The sequence below is a fragment of the Anopheles maculipalpis genome, chromosome 2RL, assembly GCF_943734695.1.
Source record: "Anopheles maculipalpis chromosome 2RL, idAnoMacuDA_375_x, whole genome shotgun sequence".
NCBI lineage: Eukaryota > Metazoa > Arthropoda > Insecta > Diptera > Culicidae > Anopheles > Anopheles maculipalpis.
In genome coordinates this window covers 68,804,282-68,830,315 of record NC_064871.1, presented here as the reverse complement: position 1 = coordinate 68,830,315, position 26,034 = coordinate 68,804,282, and the positions used below count along the sequence as shown (strand labels likewise).

Below are 26,034 nucleotides of genomic sequence, written 5' to 3'. Positions count from 1 at the left end.
TGGATTATGCATGCGAAGGTTATTTTAATCATGATATGGTTATGCCTTTCAGTCGACTTTGGCTTTCATCGGAGTCGTTGAATATAGGTTGTCTGAAGCCACTATTGGTGTGTCGCCTTTTGTCGTTATAAAGCTGTTTTATTTTTCCAACGGGCTTGTTTGAATTTGAAAATCCAGCACATAAAACAGCTACACGGTCTATTGGTAATTTATTCTATCGTAATTCCATGGTTTATGATGATTAGTTTGGTTGTTAAAATTAAACAAATTAAATCAGAAGGCGTATACGATAAGAAACATTTTTTTCTCAGTATTCGAAATGACATTTGTTTGGAATGTAAACCTATAAAATGATTTAAATATCCTTTGTTGAATTTCAAAAACTCTTAATTTATCATAAAACTCGCTACTTAGCTATTTCATAAAACGCTTTTTATCCTGAAATACTTTAAAAGGGGCGAATGAGACCCAAAGCCTCTGTAAACAAACGGCCAAATCTTAACTCACTCACTCACTCACTCATGTTGGCCTGCTCTTTTAAAGAGCACGTCGTCGTGACATGACCCGGACAACAATATATCTCCAGGACACTCGATCCCTGGCTGCAGCTTCCCATCCATGTAGGCACCCGATCTCCAACAGGTCACCCTTCACCTGATCCACCCAACGAACTCACTGTGCTCCACGACGCCTCGCGCCGAACTGGGGGTCGCTCACGAATACCTTCTTGGCAGGGCATGAGTCCGGCATCCTCATAACATGCCCCAGCCATCGTATCCTGCCGGTCTTTGCTACCGTCTGGATGTCCGGTTCTCCGTATAGCTCAACAAGCTCGTGGTTCATCCTTCTTCTCCACACTCCAAGCTCGAACACACCGTCAAAGATGATCTGGAGGATGCGCCGCTCAAACACGCCAAGAGCGTTTGCATCCTCCTCTCGGATGGTCCAAGACTCGTGGTAATATAGGACCACCGAGCGAATCAGTGTGCGATATATCTCACATTTCGTGCGGTCTCGAAGTCTTCTGGATCTAAGCAGACGGTGAAGGCCGTAGTAGGCACGATTCCCCTGGACAATGCGTCTCCGAATTTCGCTGCTGACATCGTTATCCGAAGTTAGGACAGTCCCAAGATAGCAGAACTCCTCTACTACCTCGAGGTTGTCGCCGTCGACTAACACGCTGCTTCCCACTCGGGCTCTATCAATGCTTGCATGGCTTGCCAACAACATCAATGTCATCCGCGAAGCCAAGAAATTGAAGAAATCGATAGAGAATCGGTCCACGAATGTCGTTGTCTAGCCCCGCGCTTCGTATGACACTTTCCAAGGCTATATTGGACAGTAGACAGTAGAGTCCGTTCCCTTGCCTCAGAAGATTCCGACAACATGCTTGATACTCTCACTCTGCACTGCACTCCAGTCTAGCCTTTAACAGCCGGATCAGCTTTCCGAGGAAGTGGTGTCGCTGCATTATGTTCCATAACTCATTTCGATCTATGGTATCGAAGGCCGACTTGAAGTCGATAATCTTAAAATATTTACTCAGATCACTAATTGAAAATGAAACAAGTTGTCATATTTACAATAAATTAATAAAATAATTAAGTTCAGCAAAGGTTCGAATATCGCTAGTCGAAATCCTCTGTTGAAAATAATTATAAAAATAATACAAAACAAATCTGGAAACTTTTTCCGTGTTTTGTCTAGCGTCCATTTTTCCCAAACGATCCAAACAACTGTAGTTTAGATTTTTGTTTTTAATTTAACCTTGCGCTATGCAAAAGGTTCAAATAACTGGTCCGAGAAGGGCGCGCGTCTGGGCAGCATCGTTTGAAAAACATGCTACTTCACAGGTTTGCGAGAAGAAGGATCCTGTCGACCGGTATTGTCCCGTTTCGTTGCTCTCTCCTATTTCAAAAGCTTTCGTCTTGTGGTACTGTTTGTTCTTTTCGCCCCGGCAGTGGTTTCCTGTGGTTCTTTTTACCGACGGGGTAAGCATGTGCATTTAAGTGGGCGATATAAAACGAGCCGTACGGTTTGTGTCGACGCAAAAGGGCAAACCCGGTTTTGGCCAAGTGTCCAACTGTACACTATAAACCATTTGTTCGTGGTGGTAAATCCTAGCGTTGTTTTTTTTTTTTTTGTTACGCTTCAAAGAAGGGTGGAAATCGTCAATTCGGACGGTAATTTTAGCCTTGCAGAAGGCAAATTTTTCTCTTCCATGGCACGGTTGGATTCTACAGCTCTTAGTGTGTTGAGAGTCTATATAGACTTGAGCTTTAAGGTCTCTGTAGTTTGTTTTTTTTTTTTTGTTGGGACTTGTACCTAGTTGTTTTGGAATTCTAGAATAGCGTTTGAAGTGGAGCCTTAGTTTTTGTTGCTTTGACCAGCTACTTTGGAGTGATTTTCCATGTGAGTGCCGTCACTTTCCTTTTCCTTATAGGACCAATATCCGTGTCAAATCACATGATCCTAAATTCTTGTCGAGTTTTACGATGGCGTTCTACGCTATGATTTAATAATACTTTATCAACATTTTTCAAGCGTACACACAGCCAACAGCAGCATTGGAAAAGTAAAAATTAGGCGCTGGGACAGGGAATGCTGTGGCAGTGAAGCGAGACGATAATTGGCCATGAGTCGCAGATCTGCGCTGGTGGAATATTTCTTGCGAAGCGTAAAAATTCGGTCCGATTTGTTCATCTGCCTTGCAGCCGTTTCCTTTATGTGCTTGTCCAGTTGCTGATTTTTGTTGTTTTTTTGTCGTTCTGCCATTTTTTTTTTGTACTCTCAAAGTCGCCAAACCTAGCCAGCAAGTCTCAAACAAGGACGACCATAGTGCAAATTTCTGCGTACGGCGTTTTTTTGTTTTGTTTGCTGCCACTTTACGCGCGCTCTCTGCACAAGCAATTGAGGGCGACCAGACTTTTCGACTCCATTCGGTGACGTAAGGTTTTTCTTCGTCTCCCAAAAAAAAAACCCCAAAAAGAGTCTTTTTGTTCCAGTTTTCCGATACGGAAGCGCGACTGAAGCAGGCGGCCTGTTGCTGCTTGTTTCTACTACTGTACGCTGGTTAGTGTGCTGGGTTTTCACCTATTTTTTTGTGTTAGCCCAGGAACAAAACGTCCAACTTTCCGCCGATGGACGATGGACGATACGCACAGGAGTGGCACTTAAAATTCAGCACGACATCGTGGTGCTAAATTTCATCTTTGCTTTCCCAGTGCCATTCATTTTAAATGCCGCTGGCAGTTGGCGATGTGGCCTTTCGCTTCTTTTTTTTTTTTTGCTTTTCACTGCACGTCCATGCTATTCGTGGTCTTTTTGGAGGTGTTTGGTTTTTTGTTGCCTTCCATTTCGCGGAGGAGGCCTTTTTGGAGTCTTTCGCACGTTCGTGTTTCTTCTCGACGCCAAGCTGGTGCTGCTGGTGGGCCATGCATGATAACACTACCGATAGTATCGAAAATGACGGCCAAGTAACCAGCTTTCTTGTAGCTGTGGAGGGAATAAAAGTATAAAAAATTGTAACAAAAAAAAAAACGGAACACGCACACAAAGCCAAAGCCCCCGGTTGCAGGAAAGGTGCCAGAATCGTGCACTGGACCGGCACAGCTGTCGTCTTCCGTTTATGTCGTCCAAGCGTTTAACGGTATGACCTTGGTTTTTGGCAACCATTTTCGCCAGCTACCACTCACTGGTAAATGCGACATTTTATCAGAAGCAACGTGTTCCTTGCAATGCTTTGCAAAAAGGACATTTCAATTTAATTTGTATTATTGTAAACGTATGCTGTGCTGCTGATCCAACCGATTGAAGTATAAATAAAAATGAATTCATGAACCATTTTCGACCAAAACTGTAAATATCGCAAGATTCTATCTTGCTTGGCTTCTTTATCAAGAAGCACTTTGATGTCGATTAACTATCAGAAACCGAGAAATATGTGGGTTTAGGCATATTCGGCACGAAAAAATACCCGTCCGAAGTACTGCTTTTATTTTCCAGTTGCTCGTTTGGTTCAGTAAAACGATACAAGAGAAGAAAAACGATTTTATAATTGTCTTGGAATTGTTTTTTATCTATAAAATAGGTTTTTCGTGTTACAAGCCCCTTTAATTTTACTGACTGTTATCGCTAAAAATAAAACTGTTAGGGCATTCTGGTTCTTTTCTAAATTGTGGTGTTAGAATTGTGATGGTAAAATTTGCCCATTCGGTTTTAGCTATCTCCGTACCGCCGAAACGTTCATCCGCTGCTGGACTAAAGTTTATCATCCGCCCTTTACTCTTCGGCCTTTTGCCTAAACTATTGCCTACGAACAAGCTTTATCCATCCATCCAAGACACTCACAAGAAAGCTAGAATTTAGCTTGCCTCAGGAAAAATGGACCACCTCCGCTACCTCCTCACGATATTGTGTGTGTGTGTTGCCTACCGTTCAACGATCGGCGCGACTAACGTTAGAACCAGCTGGGGGCAGGGCAGAAATTGTTCTACAGGGTTTTCACGTTCCGGTCGCTCCAGCGAGGATTTCGCGTGGGTTTTGGTGGAATTTGTACAACTTCATCCACCGTACGATAGCGCAGTGAACGGGAAGTTCGCCGGAAGTGCTGTCGCTTGTCAACGGTACGCACCTTCCGGACGGTAGCTGCCGAACGTTGTGCTGCCGTTGTTCTGCAAGCTGGCCTCTTGCAAGGCGTGTCGGAGGTTTTCGCGGGAAGAATTCATAACTTTAATCGGCTCACGTTACGGAACGTGGATTTTTGCGCGATGATAAGTGGCGGATGTGTTGAATGTGCGTGCGATTTAATAATAAAACTCTAAGCCAGCCAGCTCCTTGCCCGAGTTGTTTCGGTGCGGTACGATTCATCTTGAAATGAAAGTTTGGAAAAGTCGCTAGTTAGATGGTTGATGTTTCTTAGTGGAGCGAACAGACAGTGGAGAAACCAGCTGCTGGTATATGATGCTGTTTCTGTGGATAAATTGTGGCATAAATGTTGTTCCGTGTTGCCGTGCTCCGGATGTAGCAGGTGCGGGGGAAGCGTGACAGATTGTAATTGGCTTTAGAATTAATGAGCAGGAAGTATGCGCCCAACGACACGTTCAATCATTTAATGATCGAAATGATTGTGTTATGATTTGATGTTGAGTAGTTGTAACAGAAACTGTAAGTTGTTAAGTAAGATTTTGCACTTTATACCATATGTTCAACAATTGTAAGAAGCTTATCTGATGAACCTCTCGGAGATCAATACGTGTTGTTTATGGCCCAGTGTAAATATTTAATATCTACCTTCACATACTTTGCAATTCACAGTTCCTTTATGGTTTTGTTTCAATCTGTGGTTCTGTTTTTCTCAACAAAAAAACATGAATGCGTCCACCAACTATGGTCGTGTAATACACACTACTTGGGAAGGCGCATAGAAAATATACTCAATGCAGACAAGACTTACCGGTAGCGTCAAAAAGGCTCTCCCTTGACTAGTTTTCCCGCAAGTAAAGGTTGCTCTGTTTGCGGTAGATGCAGCTTGATGACGTACCAGGACCCTCACATTCTCGCCGGTGCCGATTTTCTTATTAAGAAAAGGTTCGTCTTCGGGGTTGTCTTGAGTTTAGTTTACCTTTTCCGGATGAGGTTTAATCGTAGCGGCAAATTTTAAACAAGGATGAGACGGTGTCGAACTTTGCTTGTTTTGCTCTCCACCCGTGTAAACCGATCCTTTTCTACTGAGCCACATAAGGAAGCAATGTGTGGTGTGCCGGTGCAGTGCTAGTGTTGGAAAAGGTCTGCCTGAAACGCTGCACGTGGGAAAATGACTTTACCGACGGTAGTTTTGGGAGCTGTGCAGAGATTGTGCTGCAGAAATTACGCACTCTCCTGTCCTATCGTTGGTGGTAAGAGTGGCTAAAACTTCGGCAAGCAAGGAAGAAGTTTTAACCCAAAGTCGGTGGTTTGTTGAATTGGCCCAGTAGGCAGTGGCCGGGAGGAAGATTGGTGACTAAGAAGCAGGTATTGCCATATTTTAGATGGAAACCATTCTTTTTTTTGTCGTTCTTGGAGATTCTCTGGGGTAAGAAACAAAGTTTGTTGGACTTTAAATGGCTGCAGAAGCAAAAAAAAAAAAAAAACAGCTCAATCTCATGAACCTACTTTTATCGGGTAAAGAAAACCTAAAGAACTGGAAAGACGTTGCCATGTTGTCAAATTTTAATCTGGATAATATTTTCCACGGCAAAAAGTTGCTTCACGCGATGGTCGAACGAAACTCGACGAAACGAACAAAAAAAAAATGGTACAATCTCGCTAATCTCATAAAATTCTCTCTCGTTTTTCCCTCGTTGCAGGCTTTTGAAACTGTGGTGCGACCGAAAGAGAGCGATTATCGCGCCCCATATTTGTACGTGCGGAAAAGTGTCCTTCGGTGGTGAAATTCTCGATTCCTCCCACCGCTGATGCGTTCATCAAACCGGTGATCCGGACTGCTGGTCATCATACGTCCTGCTAGACGTCCGGAGCAAGATGGCGACCCATCATCTGTACGGGGCGCTCATTGCGCTGGTGTGCGTACTGTGCTACCACAACAGTCTCAACTGTGGCTTCGTATTCGACGACATCAGTGCGATCAAGGAGAATCGTGACCTGCGACCTCACTCGTCGATCAAGAACGTGTTTCTCAACGATTTCTGGGGTACTCCGATGCACAAGGTAAGTGTACCCGTAGGCAAGTTTGTGTGAAAGGTCGATCGATTGAAAAACCATTTTTGCTTCCGGGTTTTATACATCGTCTCAAGTATAAGTCATGTCCCAGTTTTTTTTTTTCATCCCCAAGTGAAAAGGTGTACTTAACCTTCGTGAGCGACCAGTTTTATGCGAGAAAGCTATCCTTCGAGGCACCCAAAAACCGGCCCAAGGATTAGGTTACAGGCCCACCTTAATTTACGCAACGATTGCGCACTAAATTATTGGGGTCATTAAATTGGAAATTCATACTGTACCTTTCCTGGGACGCGCCGGCCACAAACACACACACACACACACACACACACACACACACACACACACACAAACCTATAAACTGGCAGCTAGAGGTCTGCTGCTGGTGTTTGGAAAAGTGTAAATAGGATTTGGTGTTGGTCTAGTTATCGATCGTTTGCGGGAATTGCCCCAAAAAGGACTCTCCTGTCCTGGCGAATGATTTCGGCAGATTTCCTTTGGGGATTTTCAGGGTGCGAGTCATTTTATGTGCACATTGTATGGTGTTGTTGTTTTTACTGGGCTTTCGACGAAAGTTGTGAAATCACCAGTGGGGGCTTCTAGTTTTAGGAAGGATTGTCCATGTTTTACGGTTCAACAATAAGATGAAGCGTATCGTAGATAGTTGTGATGATGAATTTGTGACGAATACGTTTTGGATGTGAGTTTAAATTTAGTCATTATTACTTTGCAAACTGCAACACACATGTACATAAAAATTTCTTCTACTTTAATCCTCAATTACTAATCAAATGCCCACACAATTAGACCACCAAATGCGATCTAAAAATATCATCTTAAAGCCTCTAATGATGGCCAAACACTCCACGTTTTAAGCCCTTTTTGTTTTTGTGTGCCACACCGTTTTTTTTTCGCTAAATCCGTGCCAAACGGGGTAACCAATTTTCAGTCCCCCAGAACGGCGACAGCAGTTGTCATCGAAATACGAACCTTCGGCAAATAAAATAAGCCTTCCTCTCACGGGGTACAAAACCAACCAACTCTGCAGGGCACAGTTCCCAGGAGAAAACCGACCGAAAACGAACGAACCATTTACGGCCGGACGGCTCGCCCCGGACTCGCCGGTGTTAAATATTCTGCACGGGTTCCCGGAGGCCCTCTGATCCTGTCCCGGAGCCGTGGACGACGCCGTGGAACTCGGGTATGCTCGGGTGTATTGAGAGAGGTTTTTTTTTCTGTATAATAAAGCCCACGGCTACGGTAGTCCCGTTTCGGTTCGGAAAGCTACTCGATACACAGGAGCCCGGCCAGGGTTTGCATTATTCATAACGCTTATTTTGGACGGGTTGCGGGAATGAAATCGAGCCAGTGCCCGAGCTCGGTGGTGGGGCAGAATATCTCTGTATGGCTGCTCCACCCTCAAAAAGGGACAATTTAATGTGCAGACTTTATTTTTCTCACGCGCAGGATATTTTTGGCCGCAGCGCAACGTTTGCACGTTTTGAATCGGTAGGGTATGAAATCGAAATCGAAACTGTTCGATATACGGCCGAAAAGTGGACACGGCAAATCAGTTCTAATGCTATTTTATTAATTAAATAAAAGTAAAGCTCGGCTTATGTTATCGGTCACATGTGTGCGAGCTGGTTTTTCGTTGAGTTGAGGTGAAAAAAGAAGAACTTCAGACAGTCAACTGGTGCCATGGCGGTTATATTTTGGAAAGATGTTTTCTTCTTTTCAGTTTAGCGAAGGGTGCTTCCTGTTCACATTTTCGAAGCATTCGTTATTCATTATCATCGATTGCTTCCAATTAATTAGAATTGTGTCGGAAAGTTCAAAGCACAACACGTTGGTTTCGCTGTTTCAACTGGCGCTAAAACGGGAATAAAATAAACACGCTACAGGGCTTTTTTGTTGTATTCAACCAGGAGTGGTGGTTGGAAAGCTGGTTTTTTCATCCCTGGACCAGGATAAATCCTCAGGTTGATTGCTGTCAAATCGATTGGTATTGTGCGGTAAGAACGGTGCGTGCCGTTTGAGCGACTTTTATGATTTTATTTATTTCCACTTTCGACGAGTGCCGGAAAGTTTTGTCGACGAATTGTCGTCGCGTGGGACGAACGTTCGTTGGTATGAATAAAATTGATTGATCTCGATCGGCTGGATAGTCGTAAATCGTAATGGCATAGAAAGGATGATTGTATTCCTGTGTGGCTGTGCTTTATTGTGATTTAAAGTTGTTAATCTTTCGTTAAAACAATGTTCGAATTAAGCGTTTGATTCATGAGCTTTTATTAACACAACTTTATCGTTTCACAGCAGAAACGTCTCAAAATTTCCTAATTAATTAGGTCGGAAAAATCTTCGTGTTAACCTTCAGTCTCCACCTACCAACCAAGCCGTCTTGATGCGTAATCATGTCGAATTATTTGATAATTGCGTCAGAAGCGTACCCGAACGCACAAAGCATGCAAAGAGTGACAAATCACTCTCCATTACCACGAACACCAACCTGGCACAAGCAGACAGACACGGGAGACATTTAAAGTCTTACCTTCAGTGATTATTTTCGTATTTTGTTGTTCGACTTACGGTGAAAGAAAACAAAGAACCAAATTAACCAACACACACTCACAGCCAAGCGAGGAAAAAAGAAAACATCAACACTCCGAAACGAGCAACATTGGGAAATAGGACATTCGGCACACACACACACACACACACACACACCGGGCACACGCTGTGTAAGCTGCATGCATAAGTAAAACATAAATGACAGAGAAATATTGCTTCACACGCTCGAGAGAACGCATGCTTTGCCCCCCTCCTGAGAGGGAGTTGTATTTGTCACATGCAAAAGTAGCGGATCAAGGGGGCACCCCGGAAGGGGGAGGTGGGTTGAAGCGCCACAGCTTTAATGTGTCGCTTCCGTTCCATTTTCTTACGCTTTTATCACATTAAATTCCCAGGCACACACCGTGCCGTCGTCGTTTTCTCCCGCAGGAGAAAACTCCCTGCCTGGTTTGGCTGTATTCTCGAGCGATTTTACCAGGTACGCGTTTTTCCGAGTGAAACAGCGCCTTAAGTGACACATGGTTTTGACATGCGTTCCCGCCTTTTGCGCTGCTGGTCGAGATTGGGTTCGTGAGGATTGTTTCCGCGTGAGCCTCCATCCAGAAGAAAGCTGCTCACGTGTTTCCTCCTGCTTCCTGGGAGGTGTAAGAAGCTCACGAACCAATTTCTAGGGTAAATAGACTCAAAGAAACACACACATACATACGTACACTCTGAAAGGAAGCAAGGAAGCGTGGTTAAACGGGGAGAACTCAAACCAGAAAAGAAATCGTCGCACAAAGACTTACACGATAGTATATTAAAAGATGTGTCCTTCTGCCACGTGTGTCTTGTGGGCAATGGGCTGTTGAGGAAAGGGAATATGTTTCCTCTGTTCCACGGCATTGAATTACTTTAGGAATTCTTTCTTTCGTCTCTTTTTGGGAGGCGAGAAAATGTCACCATCTCCTCTCGATACAGAAAATACCAGTCAACCGAGAAACATAATCATTCCACCATGAATGTCGTAGGTCTCCATTTTCTTTTTTTTTTTGTTTGTTGCGTTATACGCCTTTGCAACGCCTTTCCGTGGCACCTTTTGGCAAGCAATACGAAACAATGTATTTTGTTCGGAAAAAAGTTAGGTGCTGCCGGGCCGTTCCATGTATGGTTTTTGTACCAGGTAAAGCGAGGGTGGTTGCTTTTACGCGAAAAGTACAAGTTCGAAGTTCGATTACTTCGCTGAATGTAGGTGACCTTCTTATTAAATGTAATGCTTACTGTTTTGTGTGCAGTTCGCGTTCTTCTCTCTCTTGCTTTTGCTCTCTACTTGAGTACAAAATGTACCTTGTTAGTTCGCTTGTTATACAAACATCCGATCTTATGTTTTCTTCTCTTTTATCTTTTTCATTCAACCTGCAAAAAAATATGTTCTTGAAGGTAAAGCTGCTTGCTTCTTGCCAAAATTACAAAACTTGCGTTTCATGCTCTGTTTCCAGCCCGTGCGTCTTTCAACGGCGGATGTTGACATTGCTTGTTGCGATGGCGGAAGTTCATTCATTCCGGCGGAATGCGTGCGATACGGGAAGAAGATGGCAACGACGTTAGATTGATGGCGTTGCATGGTTAAGTGGGGTAGCTTGAAGTAGCTTTGACTGTATCTGATATGGTTTTGCGAGATAGAAAACGTTGCTCGTCTGTTTGGTGATTATTTTCACCATTTTTAGTACTGTTTTGAATGTGAATCTATGCATTATTCTTCGAGGAATTGATTATTAATCCCAAGAAATGTTGAGTGAATATCTTAATTTCGAACCGAAATGCTTGATCTTGAGCATCCCATTAGACCGCCATCTACGATTTACGCAAGAATTTACAGTACATTAACCTTTGCCACACGGGTTTATAAATAAAACAGCATCGTTGCTAATAACTTCCAAATCGTTATGAATTTACAATTTCTTTTCCACGCTAATGACATTCATGTTATCTCTTGATGCGGTGAGGGAAAATTTGTACACGTCACTTGTAGGAAAAATAAATCATTTGTACTTCCTTTCACCACAAAACCATCGTGACATGATCGCTTTCATTTCCTCGGCAGAGTGCGGCCAAAAATATGGCTAAAAGAAAGAATAAATTGTAACGCATACATTTACGCACGTACGCCGCCCCATCATGCTGATGGGTACGCGCGTACGCTTTCCATTTTATACGCCGGAAACGTGAAAAGCTTTGGATCTTTCGTTTTCGCTTCGTCAAACCCCGGCAAACCCATCAAACGGGGAGGAATGGCAAAAATTTGTGCAAAAGCCGAGTGACTCTCAAGATTCTGCCCCAAAGAAGGCTGCCGCTGCTGAGCTGATCGTCAAACGGCTGACAGCACGGCACACGTATGTTGACAGCTTTGTGCCGAGGGTATTGCCGTCAACGGGAAAGCGGAACACACCGGGCCGGGTAGGGCGAAAATTGACGGAATCAATTTCGTCATCGATGCGAAAAGCCGATGCAGCCAGCGAATGATGAAGATTTAATCAGGCGGTTCCGCACACTCACGTCCTGTGTGATGGATCGCGACCGAAAATCTCGTTTCGGCTTATGGGCAAATGAGTGATGTTGATGGGATGGCGAAACGTGCAGGGAACAGAATCTTGTCTGCCTTCCGTGCCCTGTCGCTTCAGGTAGCCTTTGATTCGATTAGGGATATTCGATACTGTGCTCTTCCCGCGCTACAATGATTACTACAAAATGTCTTTCAATTTAGAGTATACCAGAATATGTCCATGGGTCTCCAGGAGAGAAAGTGAATTGGTACAAGTGAGCGATGGTTTAAAATTGTTGCTTTGATAAGTTGGAAAACCACAACCCAAGAAGATTTCACGTAGATGCAATATTAATGTTTAGGGTTCTTCTTCTTGCACTTTAATCTAGTTTTACGTGTACGATTGTAGTTTATGTTTAATAACTTTTTCGTTTTCTTGGAAAGGGTCATTAAGACCATTCTTAGTTATGCCGGTCGTCTAATGGCCCACAAGACTTGCTGATACAGCATGGTGCCGAATCTTGTTGCCACAGATACGGCTTATCATTGGACACTTTGGTTATCCAGGGCTTTACGACTGTGTCCAGCAACTACACATAGCCGTCCGCGTTCAGCCTCAGGCCCTCCTCGAAGAAATGTATTTTTGTAATAAGATTTAATAATGTGACCTTGTCGTCCGGTAACAAAGACAATGGCGACACCGGAATCATAGCTGCTGTTAACGTGAAGGTCGTTAAAGCCAATTACAAGAAAAACTGCGGGTGACCAACGTGTCTATTTTCCTCTAACTTAGCGTTAGAAAGAACCATACGAAATTTGGAGACAACTAATGTTATTACCATTTTTAAGTTGAGTCAGAGCCGATCAGCATATAATCACAATCATCATATGAAGAACAATAAGGCACCTGGAACCGACGGAATCGTAGCCAAACTGGTAAAAAACGGAGGTGCCTTACTAGAAAAGGAGGTTCATCAACTTGCTACTGAGGTATGGCTTAGGGTATCGATGCCTTGTGATTGGAATCTAGGCAAGTAGTGAGATATGTTGGACTGCAACAACTAAAGGGGTATTACGGTGTTGAATACCGCCTACAAAATATTCTCCCTTATCCTTCAGGATAATCTTGTCCCATTCGTTGAACGGATAGTTGGAAACTATCAAAGAGGATTCCGAAACGGGAAATCTACCACTGACCAGATCTTCACCATGCGACAAATCTTGGAAAAGATGACTGAACAGCAGTTGAACCCTCAAAAAACCTGTTGCGACGGCCGAAGCTGGGACTGTATCGTACCTTTATAGTCCAAGTACTCACATATGCCTCTTAGACATGGCGGCCCTGTCCAAAACAGACGAAACCCTCTTATCGGCGTTCGAGAGGAAGATGCTCAGAAGGTGCAGCGATTAGGTTCGCCAGGCTCCGATGGGCTGGCCATGTTATACGCATGGCACCGGACGACCCAGCTCAGAAAGTCCTTTTAGGCCCTCCACAGGGACAGAGGAGGCGTGGTAGGCCCAGATTGAGGTGGAAAGATGGCCTGCAATCATCCGCCATCGATGCCGAGACAACGGATTGGCAGACGACGGCGCGGGACCGTGAGCGGTTCCGGATTCGGCTGCGGCAGGCCAAGACCGCAAAGCGGTTGTAGTGCCTGATAAGAAAGAAAGTCAGAGCCTATCATACGCTTATGACTTGAGACGCCATTGGGTTGAGGATCTCACTGAAAGTACTCATATACAGACAGGGATTAAAAATTCGTGCTATGATACCCCGGCCAAGGACCAAATCTTCAAGTGCCTCAAGGCAAAACTCAGCACCTTCAGCAATTAAATGATGAGATACGTGCAAGAGTACCGGATGCTAATCGGCCATTACTACAGCAAGAAATTGAAAATTTGAAAGAATTTTCTCCATTCGAAGCTCCTCTACGACATGGACTCTGTCTTAACGAAATTTTCTCATTTTTTTGTGAGAGAAAGATGATCAGAAGTACAATCGAGGAGTCACTACTTTGAATATCTTAGTGAGTTAACAATTGTGTAGCGAATTACATTCGCCAGGCTCTTGCGGACTGAACATTATTATAGGTATTCCACATGGTCAATCTAGGTATTGACATTGAAACAGAATGAAGGCGAATGGTGGCGAAATGGCGCTAGACTGTGATCAGTTTTCATCATCACTTCTAGCTGGACAAGACTGCGTTCAGACCAATCGTTTTACGTAATGTGTTGATAACCTTTAAACTGGGGAAAAGTTCATTTCTTTTTATTTCCCCTATTTATTTTATAAGGCCTATTTTTTGCTTTTCCTACCTTAATGACGATGAGACGAAGCAGCGTTAATTTTAATACTTTTGGTTCTTTTCATCTTTCAGCGGGCTATCATGCAAGTTGCTCGTTATTGAAGAGTGGGAAAAGTTTGCCCATGATACTTTTGGCCCAAAAATGCGAGAAATCTGTTTAAAAAAATCTTCCCCTCACTCACTCGAGATCCGCACGAACGCGAACAGAAGATGGGCAAAAGACAAGTTTGTTTCTTTCTCCGATCGTTTTACCGTTTTGGTGAGCTAAATTTAAACGACAACTTTGACCTGCTGGGTTGGTTTGTGGCAAGTGGTTCATTAGCAACACCGGTACGTACATCATGGCATCCGCATAAGCCGTGGCTACGCAGAAACGCTCAGTATGTATGTATCTTTATGCCGCTGTGTGCGTTGTTGTGCCACGCGGAACGAAATGAAGGTGGCAAAACATTAACCATTCATGGGCATAAAATGGCGGAGAGCTCGAATGAACGGTCAACGGACGCGCCTTGATGGTGTGACGTTAACCGGGCGTATTTTGGGAAACTGGCGAAGGTTTTTCCGAGTCAGGCTAGTGATGCTTCAGGCTGAGGTTTGCTTTCACTGCCTTTCAAAGGAAATCCTTCCACAAAAGTAACTATAAAAATAAATTGGTTTATAGGTTCGCGGAATCGTTTCAGTGCCGCCATTCGAGCCACGGAACTCTGCGGTTCAAGTTTTATGCTCGCGTAGCAAAAAAAAAGAAAATCTTAAAATGGTGGTGGCCTTAAAATTAAATGCATAAAAAAAAAACGGAATCCTATTAAATTTTACCATCCCGCTGCAAAGCGAAACGGTAACAAAAAAAAGGATATCTCGTTTACGGTTGTTCTACCAGTTTCTTTCCTCGGGGTAGTAAATTGTGCAAATATTTCAAAGCTTATCATGGTGAAAGTTGATAAGCACACCTTTGGTGTTTGAATGAATGAAGATAAACGGTAGCCAAGTATTGCTGGTCAGAGTTTCCTGTGGAAATGCTAGTAATTATTCTTAACCGCAGGGTAGTTGGTGTGTAAGTGTGTATTTCCAGTGAGAAAACGCAGCCGGGTTCACATGAAAGGCTGCCTCACTTGAGTACTACACTTTGAAATGTGCCCTTAAGGGGGCAGTGCACACACACCACACACAATGTTAAACTCTTTGGCACTAATCTGGGCGCGTGTCAAACGTAGCTCACGCGACTTGCTGGACTAGTCTGACCTTTTGGGAAGTCACAACAATGCAGTAAATGCTCTGCAGTCTTGACGAAAAGCTCGACCAACGTATAGGAAAGTATTCATTTTTATGTAAAGAAGCTAATGGTTAGCGACCGTTGAAACATGAAAGTAGACCCGCTGATGGATGATTGATGGTCAAATTTACTGGAATAATATTACTCAACTTTCAATGGTTCATTGTTATTTGCTCACTCTGTGAGCACGGATAGACGGTTCGGTGCATTCGTGTGTAGAAGTCTCATGGTAATAATTTGACTTTTGATTGTTATGAAAATTGAGGAGCAGCGATAACTGACCAAAGTAATCTTAAGGAATAGAAAATCATAAACCTTCAATTTCCATTGAAGAACCTGTTTATTGATTGATCCTCATCACATGCCCCAGACAACCTATCCTACCGGCTTTGATTACCGCGTCAGGATATCAGCACCGCCAAACAGCTCAGCTAACTCGGGGTTAATTCTCTTTCGCCACTCGCCCTGCTCGCACACACCGCCAAAGATAGTCCTTAGCACCCGCCGTTCGAAAATGGCGAGTGCATTGGCGTCAGCGCAGTCCAAGACTCGTACCTTTAGAGGACTACCGGACGTATTAAGGTGCGGTAGTCCTCGTACATTTCGTGTGTTTTTGGCGTCTTCTGGATCGCAGGAGTTTGTGGAGTCCGTAGTAGGCACGATTCCCCTGAACAATGCGTCTTAGGATTTCGCTGCTTACGTTGTTGTCCGAAGATACGATCGTACCAAGGTAGCAAAACTCCTCTACCACCTCGAGATCGTCGCCGTCAACTGATAACCTGCTTCCGAGTCGGGCTCTATCACGGTCAGAGCCTCCGGCAAGCAGGTATTTTGTCTTCGTTGCATTGATGCTCAATTAAATTCTATTGGCCTCGCACCCCGCCGCAGTTGTGCGTCCGATGATGTCGATGTCATCCGCGAAGCCAAGGAATTGGAGAGCTCGGGAGAAAATCGTACCCCAGACGTCGAAGCCCGCGCCTCAGACCCCGGTGAGATTCGAACGATTCCGGCAGCATGCTCGAAGCTCTCACCTTGCACTGCACCCCGTCCATTGTGGCCTTGCCAGATTCCCAGGGAATCCGTACTGCTGTATGGTGTTCCATAGTTCTTGAACCCTGGTTCTGACGTGTAAAGAACGGCGCCGATGTAGCCCATACCATCGAACCGCCCACAAAGCATATATAATAAATTTTATTTCGATAGGTAGTTAGTAATGATTATTTTTCACATTTTATCGGACGAAATATTTGATATTCAATACTTTTGGACATAAATAGCTCAATTTTAGACTTTAAAGATTTGAGTGAAATAGTAATTAACATATTGGTTAACCTGCCATTGATTAAAAACACACTATAATCCAAGTTTTAGTTGTTTGTTTCCTTTCGTTAAAAGCCTTTTCCGTTTTATGAAGATTGTTCTATTAAAGTGAAGTGTCATTGTTGGGCTTCAAATTTAGAACTACTACAGCACATTGTAACATGAATCTCGTCTCGTCATACTGTCCGCTTTCGATGCTCTTACGCAGCTGTTCAGTTTTTACTGATTTTCTGTACCTCATTAGCCGTGCTTTCGGTTTCGTTTAATTGGATTACATTTTCGCATCGTTTACGGTTCGCGCGAGCGCTTTGTCGCTTACAAGCTAAAACGAGGCACACTGGGAAGTATGCAAGTATGTTTTTTGTGTGTTTTTGCTCGTTTATGGTACTTCGCTAAAGAAACAGCATTTGTTTTTTCGCATCATACCACCCGCCAACTAAAACCTAGGACATTGAAATGTCTTACTTTTTCGCTGCGGCATTACTTCTAATTAGAGCCGGAGTCGCTCGGGAAACCGGGCGTCCCCATTATGCCTAATGAGACATGTGATAATCAAAAACCCATCATTCGCCCCCGGGACGCTTTTCGTGTTGCAAAAAAAAAAAAAAAAAAAAAAAAAACGGGCCCGGTTCTCTGCAGAAGGAAACGCATCTCTCAAATTAAGCAGCGGCTAGAAGCGAACGCAAATCGGGTTGGGCGGGTTGGGAGGTTGGCAGAGGCGTAAAATGCTGTTTGCGGAGGACGGTTCATCCGAATGGCACAACTCATTTCCACACCGCACCTAATTGGACAATATCTTTCGAAGGATAAGGTACGGCGGGTAGGTCGTGATGGGAAGGGATCGTAGTTTGCTCTCAATAGCCGGTGGTAGGCGAGACATGCTTCGTACATTTCTTCATCAGGGTCTGTGATGGCGCCTGTCCCCATTTCCAGCGTTTGTAGATTCATCTAATGAACGCTTTCATGTCACACATCCCATCGCAATGAGTGAGGCCTGTGTAGATTTTTTTTTGGTTTTGTTTGTGTGCCGTTTGTATATACTTTTATTTCTTGCTTTCCAACTTTTTGCCAACATTGACACATTCTTTGCAACGTGGTCCAGCAAAGCCAACGATTTTGTAGGTACCAGTACGCAAGGTTAGTTATTTGATTTAAACTGTTTAATTAAGTAATCAAAAAAGCTTATTTGTTATTGTGCTACTTTTTTGAAAATTATGTGTGTTAGTTCAAAAAGTGTATTGTTGAAAATATAATAGCTTTAACAACATCAAACCAATGGAGACGCCTGGTGTTTTACTCTATTGCATAATTTGTTTGGATTATCGTTTCCCTACGAGAGCAGCTAATGAGCATTCCGAATATGTTGGTTCACTGGTGAGATTTGGTTGATGCTGATTCAAAATCATCGTTTTTTTTTGTTCTTGCTGTCATTACATAAATTTTTCATGCGTTTTAAAATCGGCATACCTAATAAGCACTGATTGTTTGATTTGGAGTAAATTAGCAAATAACGAAGCGATAAATTTATAATGTAAACATAAACACATTAATATAGACTGTGGTAGAGCGAGCGACGGTGTCTCTGCAAATATGCAGTGCCATAAAAGTTGAAAGTTATTCGCCCAACCGCACCAAGAGTGGCCCCTAATTCCGTACTTACACACGCAAGCTCCCAACCCACTGCAGTTGGATGAAAACAGGACGGAGGCTACATTTTATATGCTTAAAGTTAATGTGCCTGGGTGTGGGACGATGCGCATAGAATGTTTAAACGTTGGGCTAGCGTTGTTTGTGTCGGAACAGGAGCGCGTTGGGTACATTTTGTTTAGAGCCGTTTTTATGCGTTTGGCTCTCTCCAATGTTTCAATATTTGCATTCCACCAGCAGGACGTGGCTTTCATTTCATTTGGCAGGTAATCGGGTGGCAGGTATGGAGAATTCAGGTGGAGTTGGTAGTCGAGTCCTATGTCGATTTCCAAACACCTGTTACGTTTATGCTTCTTGGATATGAACTTTTATTCCGCAGTGCCTGAGCAGAAGGATCTTTACACATAAATTACACATCGAACATTAAATAAAGTAGTTTTTATTCGTCTTGGTTTTTTATGCATGTTTAATTTAATCATAATTTTTGTTTTACACAATTATTATAACAAGAACACGATAATCAATCACATTAAGGTGCTTAGAGCTTTCATCGTCATGAAATCTAGTACTTCAAATTATTGTTTACCATTTTCCAAAAAGTTAAACTTTGTCATGAACCCCTTGCCGTTAAAGCAGCGCAAAATTCTGATGGTTGAGTTTCCTAGAAGGAAAGATTAAGTTAATTTTGGTTCCAATCGTCTGCCGTCACGATTAGAAAAGTTGTTTGTATGGAAATTTGCCTCCTTCACTCCCATCCGCTAGCGCAATAAACGTTGGTTCTTCCAAAGGCAAACAAACCACATTTCTTGAAAAATACTTACCCATTCAAAATCACTTCCGTGGCTGCATGAAGCGCGAACAAGACTTGCCTATTTCGATGTGTTACGCTCGGCTCGAGGTCGTCTCGATTATCTGTCCCAAACGAAACGGTAATCGGGTGGTCCGCGTGTCAAGAGTGAGGTGAAAATTACTATGTACAACGATTTCGGCACTCGTTAAAACAACACCACGCCATTCGCAGCATAATTATGTTACTGACAGCTGGGATTTCTTTGCGATAAGTGGCAACGACGCCATCGACTTGGACACCGAAAAATAGGAGCTTGAGCGGTTGAAGGTAAAGCGGTGCGATTGGGTTGCTTTGTCTGGAAAAACTTGGACGTCAATTTGGGCGAAATGGTTGTGTACCTAGGCATAATTATCGTCCATTTAAATAGATGGAGTAAAGTTTTATGCCTATCTTTCGGTAGTCGGAGAGGGAGAGTCCGTAAAACAAAGAAAATGCATATTGTTGTACCTTGTGTTGGTATCCTTAACGTCAAATTCAAATATTATCTCAACACAGAAAGGATCCAGTCACGGTTTTGATTTAATGATTTAATCTATAATTTTGTAGATCATCAACTTTGGTTTGAATTACAGGCAGATGGTTTTTTGCCTTGCGTGAAGGCTGTGATTTTAGGAAACTAATTGTGACGTAAGCATGTTTTGTGTATTGTATTGAATTTATCTTTAAATTTGAGTTATTATAACGTCAGTTAAGAGGACTGCGGTAGTAATACTGGGCCCAAAAAATTAAGTATCTTTGCGTTTTTTTTTTCTTAAATGATTTTTTTTATTAGGCCAAATGAAGGTCATCATCTTCGAAGTAATCCTCTTCCGATGCAATGCACCTCTTCTCCCGCTCCTCGAAGCAGGTGGAAAACTCGCATGCATGAATGTCCTTTAGTTTCGCCGTTGCTGCGGCTTCTATCTCCTCGATAGTGTCCAAACGGTGTCTCCGAAGCGGCCGTTTTAGCTTTTTGAACAGCTAGAAGTCGGCTGTAGCCAAAACTGGAGCTTACGACGGTTGCGGAACAATATGGGTGCCAGTTGTTGCGAACAACTCCCTCAAAATGATAGCCGTATGGGAGGGCGCATTATCGTGGTGCAAAAACCATCTGTTGTTTTTCCGTAAATCCGGCCGCTTTCGCCGGATGGAGGTCCCGAAAGGTCTTTTATCGTCAACAGACGATAGTTGATCACCAAACCCTTGATTTGGGCGACTTAGGCGTCGTCGCTTGAGGTGGATGGTCTCCCCGGACGGTCCTCGTCTTCGACCTTCTGACGGCCATTCTTGAAATCACTGTACCATTTGTACGCATTTTTCTTCGACATAGATTCTTGCTCAAAAGCTTTTGTAACATCCACAATGTTTCCGCAGCGTTTATTTCATTGCGCAAACAAAATTCGATACATGCGCGCTGCTCCACAAACTTGGACATGGCCAATATAGACAAAAACACTTGGCACAGCTCCGAAAACAAATTGACACTCCTAGCCGGGTTGATGTTGTGACTTGTGAAACGTGGCACGTGGCAGAACTGTCAAAAACATACATATTGACAAACGAAAAATAAAAAACAGGGGGCACTTCTTTTGGCGCGCAGAATTTGACATCCAATGTCACCTTACTTTTCGGATACAGTAGTATATTTGTTGATATTTTACAAGTTAGTAAAGGTTGGTCGACTCGAACGAAGAGTCGTCTTTCCAAGCTACGAACAAAATTAAGCTATAGAATTGTTGCTGAAATCCTTGGCGACAATCTTAGGCAGATGCCGACGAAGAAGTAGGAAAGGTTAATTGTTGATGCTGCACCTCCGTAGCCGTAATAGCTAGTATATTATTTTAAAAACACCCTGGTAAAAAACATAATGTTGAACCTTCGCAGTGGTGCACGCGTCAACTTTTAATTAATGTCACCATATCTTCACCCACGGTCCCATTTTTAAGCGTCACTTCACGAAGACGATCCTAGGGTACGAACACATCACAAAAGTCCTTAAAAATTCCAACTGTTTACCGTACCGGGATGCACTTTCTGAAGCTGTAGAACCGCTCGCTGCAAAATAAATTATTTTCCTCGAAACGTCTCCCAAGCGTCTCGAGCACGTCCGTTCCCATTTGCTGTCCGTCACGTTTCGCTACCCCAAAACGAACACTTCCGGTTTCCGAGCAGTGTCCGTCTGTGTGCTTTTGAAACGTGTCGTTCAATTCCCGGTGCTATTCCCGGTTCCATTTGCAGTATCCAGAGCCACCTATCCTTTGTTTTTTTTTTTTTTGCTCTGCTGCCTCTATACCCTCACTGCTCATCCACTTCTGCACATCCATCACCTGCGGGTGGCGGTTGGCAGTGGTGAGATCAGGCACCGGAAATCCTTTCCAATCTTTCCACAATCATAAGTGATGTGGCGTATCTGATGCATTCTCCAAAAACTCATAAGATGAATAATTCATACTGGTATATATGTGTGTGCAGGACTCGTCTTCACTTCCTTACGGGTTTTTTGCGATTCTGAAAAAGGGAGGTTTCATGCAGAGATCTAATGTCCTTATGGTTGCATCTTTTTTTTCCCCCCTCTTTAAATCCCAAATCCTAACGTTCTCCTTTGTTCGTCCAAGCTTCCCAATATTTATTTCCCCTTTTTTCATTCGCCACCTTTCACTCTCGCACAGAAATTGCTAGCTGTTTGTGTGCGGTTCCGAACACCGAACACTGATCGGATTAAAGTTTGCTTTTGGATGTGTACTTATGATCACTATGCGCGGCTGTGTGTGTGCTAGTATTTGACGGTATCTCTAGGACACAGCGTATACCTCAGACGAAATCTCGGACAAACCTCACTTAAAGGGAAGCAAAAATCGACAATTCCTGCCAACTTCGGTTGCATCTCGTACCTTCACCTGCACGTCATGTGTGTGTGTGCTCTTTTTCTATCAAAAAAGGTTGCAACATGAAACAGAAAGCGAAAGAGCCCCGAGTTTTCGGTTTGAGCCACCGAAAGGATGTGTTTTCTTTGTACCGCAAGTTACCCACTTTTTTGCTGCTGCTCCTCTCCCATTGGCAGTATGTGATTGGTTTGTTTTGCATCCGTTATGATGCTGCGGGTTGTGGTTGATCCTTGTGCACTTTTCTCACGGTGTGTGATATGAATCTCGAAATCTGTCTGCCAGACGCTTAGGCATAATGCACAGATAACAGAATTCCTCCGAACGAAGGGCATAAGACAAAAAGAGTTCATATGCGCCAGGATGCACCACCTTATGCTGCTGGATTCTCGGAGGCAGGATGTTCATGACGACTGTCGGAAATTCGGGTTTATCCGGTTCTTAGGTTGTAGATGTGAGTGGTTTGAACTGTAGCTCTGTACTTTATGCGAAGGTTTTGGTAATTTCTGGGCTTTTTTCCTCCAAACCAATACCATAAATGAACGTTTTTAATTCACTAGAATTTTAAGAGTTCATGAGGCATTAGTGTTCTTTAAGCTGACCTGTCCCTGCATTGAAAAGCGCTCTAACGAATGCTTCAAATGTACTCTAGAAGCAAAACATTAAAATACTAGTATTTCACTCTGTTATCGTTAAAGCGGAGTGATTTCCCATGCCAGTATCCTTATGATTTCTCGTTATAAAAATGTTTCATCAAGAAAATTTTCCCCAAACGCACGAAACTCTCTATTCAACCATCTGGTTTCGGTGGAAAACAATCCGCATTCATGCTTAAATTTTCGATTCTCCGTCTAACGTGACGCTGCGTGTTTGTACCTATTGTCGAGAAGTATTGGTGTTGGAAATTTGGCCACGTACTGTTCCGGTTTCCCGGATTCGTTGATCATAACGCATAACGGTGTCGCAAAACAGGCACATACAGAACCACAAAAAAAAGCTCTCATAATAATAACACCAGCAACAACAACAACAATGGATAAAAGAAAATGGTATCACAACGAGGTAGCAAATGAAACAAACAAAAAAGTCGGAAGTACAGGTTCATAGCTTTCGCACCTCGGCGCGGTGAACACTTTTACACATACTAGTGGTGTTCGAGTTGAAACAAGCAGCATCATATTTTCACACCAAAAACATCGACGTACATACACAGAAACACACGCACATAGCAGTGCAAGTTGGACGAGTTGTGTACAATCAGCGAGAAAACGAGCGGGACGCGTTGATGTTGATTCAACCAGCCGGACTAAAACAGGGAGGCTTGCAATGATAGAGGCGATATGTGTGTATGTGTGTGTGTGTGTTTATTCTAGTATTTGATTATTTTCGTCCAGCAGAAAATGTTCAGTACCCCACCCAACTCGACGTTTTGGGAACCGGCGTCCGGTAGGTTTGTTTTTTCCGCACGGATGCACACTTATCCCGTGTGGCGATCCCTCCCGAGAGTCCTTCCCGTGCCAGCTTATGTGAGTGCTGGTGGAAGTTTGCGTTTTTTTTTCTTCAATCCTATTTTGTTCATCCGATACGCTGTCCCCGTTCGGGCGGGCACTGTTTTCGTTTCATTCGCGTCTACCACCATCTGGGGCCGTTTGTTGATGGGGCTTAAACAAATGGCGTTCGTTACGGTCGACTTTTCCGCCAGTGCGGCGCTGAGCTGGTGGTGTGCTGCCACGTTTCATTCGGCGTAAGAGAAAAATCCTCCAAAATCGATACAGGTGCATCCGATGCATCAAAGCTTTTCCCGGGGGCACTTGCAGTGGGCGCAGGTGGACGAGAGGCGCGAGTTGTTTTTGCATCGCGTCCAAAAAATCAGTGGTATCAAATAATACGCGAATTGTGCACCAAATTATCTCAATCAGCACCGGATGATGAAACATGTTTAAACGAGTCTGCTCGAATTCGAATTTGTTTGCCTAGGCAAGTGTGAAAAGTGGTGCAAGTTTTGTATAAATACTTTGCGTATACAAAAATGGCGCCGAATCTGTTAGGCTGTAGGAATCAAATATTGCTCAAACTTCTCTTTTCTAAACCGTGGTGCGAGTTGTAATTGCATGTCAACCTCATTATCAAAATAAAAGCATGTCCCACGAAATAGATCTCATCACGATAATGACTCGTTAGACGTGTTCCAATTGCCTTACGGTCTATCAAACCTTCGGGTCCTCTGACCTTTAAAAGACCTTTTGACAAGCAACCTCTTTATCGAGTTAGCGCGCAAGTGACAGAGAAAGCGAATGCGTCCTTGAACTTTAGCCAAGTCCGGAATGATTATGTTTCACCCAACCGTGAAGCCGTTTCGGGGACGGTGATCTTCGATCCAATTAGCATTCGTTCGCATTTCCAAGAATTACACTCGTTAGCATTGGATTCCGTGCGTTTTTTTTTGTGTGATTGCTTGTGTGTGTGTGTGTGAGTGGTGAAGTTTTTCTTGGTGTGGCGCTTTCACCATTCAAATCAGCCTCCCAGCCTTGAAAGCTTCCTCTGCGCATAGATTCATCGAGCTCTGGAGATGTGAATTTTCATTTTTTTCCCCTACGATTCTCCGTTTTCTCTTTCATTGCTAGAGCGACAAAATGGTCTCTGCTTCATGTCTTCCAAAAGACGATGCTTTAAATATGCTGGTAGAATACTAAAAAAAAAAGGGATAAGAAAGTTTCCCCTAGCTCGTCAATTATGTGTTGCAGAAGTATTGTGCCGTAGTTGTGTGAGTTACTACGGCTGCACGAACTTTGTTGCTGGTTGTGTGTGTTCGCTGGATTATTTTTACCGTAAAATGAAGAGCATACAACAAAAAAGTGGGACACTCAACGGTAATGACGCAGTGTTACTCAATGTCCCCGGGAAAATGTTCGTGGAGAGCGGCAGATTGGCGTCTGTGTCCTTTCCACAGCCTACAATAATCTGCAAAACACTGGCTTCAAAAAGCAACCAAACAATATGTTTGTATTCACCTCGATCGTAACAGCGTGGATGTGTCTTTGGCTGGTTTTTGTCTCGTTGCTCTAAAATTTATGTCCCTGCCAGACGGTACTAATTGTCATTCTCATCATCAAAGACGCTTAAGCACGGGCGGTGGTTCCACAGTGTCGGTGGCCACAAAAAGAAAGCCAACGCGTCTCGACTTATCTTCCGCATTAAGCTTTTCACCAGCTCGCTCTCACGAGCGTTAGTGTGAGTGGTGAAAATTTTACCCCCTTTTGCTTCCTACCATGCCAACTCCTGGGTGCTGTTTTTTTCTTCGGTTCTCCCGTTTCTGTCGTCACGTCACGCATCAGCGTGATCACGCACCACTTTCACTATCCTCGTTTGGAGGCTAATGATCAATTTAGTATTCAAATCAGCCAATTTATAAGCTAATTCCAAGCGCTGGTACTGGTGGTCCCTGTCGAGAGTTTCCACCAAACGCCCAACTGTAATGTGTGTGTTTGTGTGCTGCTTTTCCCGGCACCGAAGGAGTTGTAGTAACATGGTTGTTGGTTGCTTCCGTCATGGATCAACTCTACTTGCGATGTTTGTAAGACACTTGCGTATTACTCTGCTTGCCGTCCCGTTTTGCGCCCGGGTTGCCTCGAGTTCATCGAGATTTTGGCTCTAGCAATTACTTTTCACCCAGCCAAAAAACGAAATCAAATAAAGAATCTAAATGGGAAATCGCTCGCGGCAAGCCTCGCGGGAAATGTAAACTTCTTTCAGATAAAATGGAGCAAAAATTTTCCAGATAAGAGGAAGGATAAATCTGACGAGCGATTGTACACAGGGGTGGGCGGATAGAAACGAAATTGAACGGAAAAAAATAGAAACAACCGAAATTAAACAGGACGACAAACATAACTCTCATCGCTTTATCTCGATGCTGAGGATGGAGGAAAAAAAAAATTTCGGAATTGGGGAAAAAGGACACTAAT

General features: G+C 43.5%; 2 protein-coding genes across 6 annotated transcripts in view; one reads left to right on the top strand and one right to left on the bottom strand.

Moving 5' to 3' along the window:
* Positions 1–26,034, bottom strand: part of LOC126556291 (clathrin light chain) — a 358,662-nt gene that overhangs the window by 126,124 nt on the left and 206,504 nt on the right. The window lies entirely within an intron of this gene.
* LOC126568795 (protein O-mannosyl-transferase Tmtc3) overlaps positions 6,395–26,034 on the top strand; it is a 168,453-nt gene continuing 148,813 nt past the window's right edge. Inside the window, exon 1 of the mRNA XM_050225428.1 lies at positions 6,395–6,708. Coding sequence (XP_050081385.1) covers positions 6,523–6,708 — 186 coding nt within the window. The 5' untranslated portion in view covers positions 6,395–6,522. The remainder of the gene's footprint in view (positions 6,709–26,034) is intronic.